Source organism: Microplitis mediator, chromosome 8 (genome assembly GCF_029852145.1).
Source record: "Microplitis mediator isolate UGA2020A chromosome 8, iyMicMedi2.1, whole genome shotgun sequence".
NCBI classification, from domain to species: Eukaryota; Metazoa; Arthropoda; class Insecta; order Hymenoptera; family Braconidae; genus Microplitis; species Microplitis mediator.
The window spans coordinates 21,119,097-21,127,923 of NC_079976.1; the positions used below are offsets into that span (position 1 = coordinate 21,119,097).

The following is an 8,827-nucleotide window of genomic DNA, read 5'->3' on the forward strand; positions in this document are numbered from 1 at the left end:
TTGTTGATGAATCACTTATACTTTATTTTCGTATATCTTTTTTAAAAAGTAAATAATTAAATTAAATTATTTGTTGCTGCACTAGAATAAATTTCACGCTGTTCACCTACTGCTGCCATGAAAATAACATGGACCCAATACTTGAACATGTAACGCCATCTCGTTCAAGTTTTGGGTACCGCTTTGAATATTGGGAGGTATAGTTAGACGCTAAAATTTAATATAAAAATTTTAGTTTGTGTCTTTGCAACAAATGTATAGTAATTAGAAAAGAATATTTCATTGGGTGATACAATTTTTTTTACTTAAAATGATGATATACCGTTTTTTTTACTGATTGTTCGGTTTACGGTGTAGTATCTTGTTCATGAAAAAAATAGCATCTATCGGCTATTCTCAACGTGTCAACTTAAAAGTTAAAAAATATATAAATTTTTTTTATTTATAATTGAAAAAACTTACAGAAATCAATTACTGTATCATTGAATAATTATAATATGCGCATATTATTCATAATATATATACGGATTTTATATAACAACAATTCTAAAAGTCTGTTCAACTACTGGTTCCATTTTTAGAAGTGTTCAAGTACTGGGTACTTTACCTTATACGATTAAGCTTCGCATTGAAACAGTACTTAAGGGGTAACGGTAATCGATTTGCAATTCATTTTAATTCACGGACAAACACTAGAAACCTAAAATAGAGAGTCTCTGGCGTTTTTTAAAATCTTAACAAAAAGCTAAAAATTTTGTATTTTCAAAAATTCTAATTCGTCTCCGAAAAAAATTGTTTCAAAATTCTCATTTACTCTACGAGTGCAACAAAGACAGTCCCGTTTATTTTTCTGAGTGTGAGAAAAAGGTCCGGTAGCGTATCTCCTTAAGAACGGTTATCCGTTAATTTTGTCCAAACTTTTCTCTGAAATAAAAGCCCTTAACGCGAAATAAAGACACAGACCCGATGCTTCAATTTATAAACTAGCGAAGTGCTCTTCAACTTTATGATAACTTCCATTTGTTGACGAGAAAAACTTGGACAAAACCCATTTGCTGCACAAGTGCAACAACGATAGTACCGTTCATCTACTTGAGTGCGAATAGAGAAACAAATGAAAACGCGTCTTTTAAGTCAATCAGTGGAATTAAAATATTGGAAATTATCAAAAATAAGTTATCTCTATTTGTACAACGTTGCGATGGAATATTTATGTGTTGTCGGGACCTCCGTGCCATGCGAACGTCTTTTTTTCCACAGCTGCCCTCACAGATTTGAATCACGGTGGAAACACCGTGGAAGTGTAAACACCTTGGATCCACCGTGATTCCACTGTGGCTTTGTTGTGCTATTTCACCACCGTGGTTCCACGGTGTATCCACCGCGTAATCACAGTGGATACTAGTCCATCGGCTGAAGAGGAGGTCCCGTAAACATTTTGTTGGCACCTGGTAAATCCAACTGTTTCTTATGTATTTTGGGCCAAGGATCACGAAAATTGGGTCCATTTTGTTCAAAAGTGGTGCAAACAATTGTTTATAACAATTTAATTGTTTAAATCGAAATAACTCCCGAACGGCTGGTTTGTTGGGGCAGTGTAGAGGAAAAAAAATGTTCAGAATAAAAAAATACACAAAAAAGGTATGTGTTTTTTTTGCATCTCAAATATTTCGCGAGATATAATAAAAAAACGAGCCGGCGCTCGGACCTCTCCCTCGCGCACTACCGACTGCCTATGCGCGAGCTCTCTCTCCGCCAAATCGCGTCAGATGCTGGAAAGGCCGGAATTTTTTTAAGTTTCTTACATTAAAAATCATAGAAAAATAAAAAAAAAAATCTATTAATTGTCGATACTACCAATCGACAGCATTTTTTCTGAAACGAATTTTTGTCGTATCGTCAAAAGACGTTTTTTGGTAGTATCGACATTTTTTCGATTTTTTGAACCCATTTCGGACTTTGAAAAAATCCATTTGTTTATAACATTTGTGAACAAAAAAAAAAACGTCTTTTGACGATACGACAAAAATTCGTTTCAGAAAAAATGCTGTCGATTGGTAGTATCGACAATTAATCGATTTTTTTTTTATTTTTCTATGATTTTTAATGTAAAAAACTTAAAAAAATTCCGGCCTATCCAGCATCTGACGCGATTTGGCGGAGAGAGAGCTCGCGCATAGGCAGTCGGTAGTGCGCGAGGGAGAGGTCCGAGCGCCGGCTCGTTTTTTTATTATATCTCGCGAAATATTTGAGATGCAAAAAAAAACACATGATACCTTTTTTGTGTATTTTTTTATTCTAAACATTTTTTTTTCCTCTACACTGCCCCAACAAACCAGCCGTTCGGGAGTTATTTTGATTTAAACAATTAAATTGTTATAAACAATTGTTTGCACCCTTTTTGAACAAAATGGACCCAATTTTCGTGATCCTTGGCCCAAAATACATAAGATACAGTTGGATTTACCCGGTGCCAACAAAATGTTTACGGGACCTCCTCTTCAGCCGATGGACTATTACTGCTGATTTAAAAAAAAATATCTCCCATTTTACGTGTCAACTTATAATAAAATCATTACAATCTATTACTAACTTTTTTTTACATATTATCTTTTGATATTCATCCGAAAATCATCTAAAATTCATATTTGTGTCAAAATATGACTTACACATGATATTCAGCTGATCACCTCCCTGTGGAAAAGCTCTCATAAATTCTGATAAGATATTGAATATTTTTTATGAGAATCTATGAGCTTCGAAAATATCTATGAGATTTAAAAAAATTCTCATATGAATTTTTATGAGAATCTATGAGTCAAAGCTTTTGATGTTTTTCTATCATGATTTCCGTACTAGATTTTTAAAAGAATGAGTAAGATTTTTTAATTTATGAGATTTTATGACTCGAATTCCGCCAACGATTATGAGATTGAATAAGTACTTTCACTTATATAAGATTCTTACAGTTTATTCTAATGTATTTTCAATAAGAATTGATCAGGCGAATTCCGATGTTATAATACTTACAAAATCTCAATAACATTATTTTTTCATACGAAATTTTCAGAATCTATAAGTTTTAGTAAGAGTTATCCTAGGAGATAATATCTTATTGAATATCATAAAATATTTGTCATATTTTATGAGAAAATATTTAACATGTATTTCTTCGAAATTTTATGAGACTGAATCAGGAATCACATGGACAAATGCAGACCTTTTTCTCATAAAAATTTTATGAGAATTAGTAAGAAAATCTATAATCGAATTAACTTGTAAAAACTTGAAAGATTTAATTTCAATTTAAAAGCTATGTGATTTATGAGTTTTTGTAAGTTTTATTTAGAAGGCTATTACTTATAAAATATTATGGAGTACTTATGAGATTTTATAAATAATTTCCATTCACATCAAATATTAATTTTATCAGATTCATTTAAAAATAATTGCTTAACTTCATTTTTTTTTACAAGAATTTACATCAGAAATACTAATATTATCACTTTTTCTTGTACTTTGAATATATATTCTAACTGTTCGGAGATGAGTGAAAATATAAGTTTTTATGTGATTTTTTACAAACCCAGTAATGTATCTTGCCCCATTTTTTTTTTTTGGTGCAAGATACATTATTTTTTTGTAGCAATATTGCATTTTTTTGGTTAAACAGAATAAAATTTCTCGGAACAAGTACTATTCTTTTTACGCAAGTATTTTTGTATTCTCCGACCAAAATAACAAAAGTTGCTTAAGCTAAGAGAAAAAATTTTTTGGGAGAAAAGATCGATATGGAGAAGGGGAAAGTCACCGGTGCTAGGCAGCAGCAGCGGGAGTAGTTCGGTGCTCGCCACGAGATCGCGCCTACAACATGTAGTGTCCCTGGTAAGACATTTATTTCAGAAGTGTTATATTCCAAATTTCAATACGATTTTATTCGAGTAATCCTCTGTCATTTGACAGAACAACAAGTACCTTATAGTATATCCCATAATACATCATGACTTTAATATTTAATATTACTTGAGTAATTTTTGATGAATAAATAAACTGACTCAATTTCATAGATTTTTCGTGAATAGATTGCTAAGGATTTTCGGCATAAATACTCATGAAAATATTCTTGAGTATACATAATAAATACTTTTTGAATTCATGCTAAAAAATTCAATAAGTAAGCATATAAACCTTAATCAATCTCATAAATTTTTTCGTTACTATATGGAAAATTACTGTAATCACATTGATTAATCAGTATCAAATCTTGTATGATTACTTCAGAAATCGTCTCATACAATCTTATTCATTTCCAAAATCTACTCAATTGTAAACTTTACATTTTTCGAAAACTTATAAATACTTATAATCACAATATTACAGCTTCTGTTTCTTATAGATTCTGATGATTTATATGAGAATTTTAAGAAAAACTTTTTTTTTGATGCACCATGTATGAGAAAATAATTGTATAAGAATTTTTGAGATTTTTCGTGGACAAATACTGATCGTTTTCTCATAGCAAATTTTTTTTATGAGATTTTATAAGACCTTTTCCACAGGGAGCTGTGAATTACCGGCGAAATTCCGCAATTTTTTACACGGGTGATGTTTAAAATAAAAACCCGAAACCTGGATGTCAATATAAAAAATAAATTTTATAATACACATCATAAATTTTTAATTTTCAAATTACAATTTTTAAATTCCAAAAATTAATTTTTTTCTGTATAGACAGTAAATTTTAATATTTATTTTATAATTATTTACGTTTGAATTGTAAATGAAAGAATACCTATTTAAAATGATACTATTTACTGATTACCGTCATTATGTTATTTGTCGCCTCTTAATGTACACAGGTAATTTATTGCCGTATACTTTAATTTTCAGGAAATTTTAAATCTATTATTTGAGACTTCGGCATAAATATATAATGACAAACTTAATTATTTGCCATTTGGTCTTTCAAAGGAATAGTAATTACGTTCACACGTGAATATGCAGACCTTAATGACCATAATATTGTGAGTCATAAGTCTAATTACCTTTTCCTAATTACAGCAGGTACATTTCTTCAGCCCCAAACTATTACTTTTTAATTACCCCCATACCCATTGTTGTGACAATTTCTTTTGTTATAAAATCCCTTAAATTTTAGTGTCTTGTCAATATTTCCTCACTTTATTCTCGAACTTCATACCCAACAGTTCGTCTGAGAATATTTCAAAAGTTACGGAAAAAACCAAATTGTGTTATTTCAAAGTGCTTAAGCTGTTCCAGTGCAGAGTAAGAAAGTTTCCAGTGAAGTTAAATTAACAGTGAAAAATTGTGAATAAAAATGGCTCAAAAGTGGTATTTCAACAAAGAAGAGTTGAAGAACTCTCCTAGTTCCAAGGATGGCATCAGCGCGGAGAAGGAGCTAGATCACAAACAACAAGCCGCTTACCTTATAACTGATTTGGGCAAGCGGCTAAAGTTGTCAGAAGTCTGTGTGCACACTGCCATTGTATACATGCACAGATTCTTTATTCACCATTCATTAGCCAAGTTTCACCGGTATGAAATTGCCACGGCAGCGATTTTTCTGGCGGCAAAGGTGGAAGAAGAGCCACAAAAATCGCAGGCGGTCATCAGCGCTCTTCATGTCTGCCTCAACAAATACGAAGTTCACCAACTGGACACTACTTTTGCCGAGAACCAGGAGAAGGTCAAGGCACTAACTTCAAATGAGCAACTTCTTCTGGGAACACTTGGATTCAAGATGGGGGTTAGTCACCCTCATCATTACATCAAGAAATTCTGTGGGGAAATAAAAGCTTGCAAGGAATTATGCAAGATTTTCCTGCAGATGGCTAATTACACTTTACAGATGACGTCAATGTGCGTGAAATATAAACCGGCAGTTGTGGCGTCATTCTGTATTTATTTCACCATCCAATCATCGCAGTGGAAGATTCCCCAAGTCATCGACGGGAATCTTTGGTTTTGGCTCCTCGACACCAAAGTGACCTTCGATTTACTGATTAAGATGGACAGGGAGTTCAAAGCGGTTTTAGATAAAATGTCACCCAGGATAAAAAACCGGGTGATGGGATTATTTAAAAATCCATCGGTCAAAGTGACTGCAGTGAATCGGATAGCGACGACCCCCAGTTCATCGGATCCAGAAATTGTTTCCGGTAACCCTGAAGTCGAGAAGCCAAGGACTCGACGAAAAATCAGCTATCACGAGTATCGTGATAGACTGATGAAGAAAAAATCTGAATCAGATGGATCATCGACTTCTTCACCTCCTGATGTAGAAGTTCAGGATAATTCCATTGGAAGTACCTGCCAGCTTGTACCCTCAACTAAAGCGGATCTGGACCACAGCCGTAAGCGTCAAAATAATTACGACATGGGCAGTATTTTGTGTTCTGCTAAGAGACGTAAGCTTTTGTAGTTTCAATAATTTTTTAACTTTTTGTACATAATTATTTATCATCCAGTTATTTTTTATTGTAAAATATTATTGTAGGTTTTATTATTTTCATAAATTAAATCTTAAGTATTTCATGTAAATAGTAAATAGTAAAATAGTAAATTATATTTTAAAAATTTACTTTTTATTTAATAAGTTTAATATATTTTTTGTAAATAATTAAATAATAATGTAATTAAAATTAATGATAATGCACCATAGACTTAATCATGTCTTTTGAAAAATAAAATATTAATAAAACGAAATCCTCTTTTTGTTTTGATTTTAATATAATTAATTATTTTATATAAGTAATTTTATTTTAAGAGTAATAATTAATTTTTATGACAGTAAAGTTAGCGAACATCTGACAATTTTTTAAACTTTGAAATAATAAATTAAAATGTTTACAAAATAAAAAAAAAAAATTCATATTTAGACAATTCGAAATTCAGTAGATGCATTTTTTAAAAATTTTATTACTTTACTTATTTAATTTTTTTAGATGTAATTAAAAAATTGTCGGATGTCTACTGCACTTACACTTAGTTAATTTTTCCAAATTAAATTTTTATAAAATTTTTTAATGAATGCAGAATAAAAATCAAAAATTTAATTCAAAATATCACTTTCTATTTTTTAAAAATACAAATTATCTTCGAATAAAAAATTTAAAAAAAAAATATGATCCTGAAGTTAGCAGACAGTTAAAAATTTTCAAATGTATTTTTCAAGAATTTAATTTAAAAAAAAATAATTGCTCATATATAAAATTTAAAAAAAACTATAGGTGCAATTTTTTAAAATGTCATGTTTAAAAAAAAAATTCAAAAATTAGACGTCGGCTACTTTCAGTGTCATAAATAGGGCCAAGATTTTTGCTTTAATTTAAAATCAAGCAATAATAAATACTGGTGTCAAATTTTTGAAATTACGGAAAAAGTATTGGTTGTCGAAAAAAATTTCTTAAGCAAAAGTCCTAGGAAATTTAATTTAAAAAGAAAATGTCTCTTATTATTTTTTCTTAGGACTAAAAAGAAAGCCGTAATTTCAAAATTAAGATTTCCACAATTATCAAAAATTTGAATTATTCATATGGATCTTAATTTTGGAATTACGGTGAAAATATTGGCCATATAAAAAAATTATTTGAGTAAAAGGTGTTCAAAATTTAATATAAAAAAAAAAAATTTCTCTTATTATTTTTTCTTAGGACTAAAAAGAAAGCCGTAATTTGAAAATTAAGATTTTCATAATTCTTAAAAATTAGAATTATTAAAATAAATAAATAGAAACTTTATTGATATAAAATTCTTGAATTTTTGAGGTCGGGAAGAGAAAAATCGGTTTATTAGTGGAAGCAGACAAGAAATATCGAAATAAATTTTGAAAATTATGAATTTTTAACTTCCCGCTAAGAAAATTGTAAATTTTCAAAAATTCGGGAAGTTATTGGTTTCGGTCCGATTTACGAAAATCGAATTTCCATCAGATGTCGACGTTTTGAGGTCCGAGGAAGCTATTCTGACTAATTTCAAGATCATATCCGAGTGTATATATGTACGTACGTACGTACGTATGTAAATACCTGTATCTTTTGAACGGATGAACCGCTTTTGAACTTTAAGGTGTCATTCGACGGGGATTGTCAATATCTTGAAGCCGCGAGAAAATTGAGCTTGATCGGTAGGGCTCGTTCAGAGATATTCCAAAAATAAAATTTTTTCAAAAATGTTTTTTTTGGATAACTTTTAATGTGCTCGATGGATTGATTCCAAAATGAACTGGGCTCTAGAGCTTTATAAGCCGCGTCGAATGCCACCTCAACCATCAAAATCGGTTTATTCGTTCAAAAGAAACCGTTGTCGAAAGAATAAAAAAAAAAATTTTTTTTATTTTTTCTGAAATATCTCAAAAACGACTCGATAAATCGAATTCAAAATTTGATCAGCTTTAGAATTTGATAAAACGCGTCGATTGCCACCTCAACCGTCTCAATCGGTTTATTCGTTTGAGAGATATCGTTGGAGAAAAAATGGTGAAAAACGTTTTTTTTCGAAAACAACAGCATACAAACGTATTTTCGAGCTCGAAAATGTATTCACAATAATGTTTTCGAGGTTCTTGAGCTCGAAAACAGCGGGAAGTTTTGGGGCTGGCCCGCAGGGTCAACTGACAGACCGATTTTTTTTTCATTTGTTGCTTTCATTTTATACTCAATACTCTAATTCAGTATAATAAATTGCGATGTAGCCAGTAAAAATTTTTAAAATAAATTTAAATATGTTGCTTTGTCAAAATTACAAATTTTATAATGCCGTCATGCTATACAATACGTATAGTAATTTTTCTATAAAATATTACGTG

The 8,827-nt window shown here is 30.6% G+C and overlaps 1 protein-coding gene across 1 annotated transcript; it reads left to right on the forward strand.

Annotated features, from left to right (window-relative positions):
• Positions 1-5,338: 5,338 nt before the first annotated feature.
• LOC130673926 (cyclin-T-like) lies at positions 5,339-6,442 on the forward strand. Its single transcript, XM_057479142.1, has one exon. It carries the CDS (start codon positions 5,339-5,341, stop codon positions 6,440-6,442), a length of 1,104 nt encoding a protein of 367 aa, XP_057335125.1.
• Positions 6,443-8,827: the final 2,385 nt, after the last annotated feature.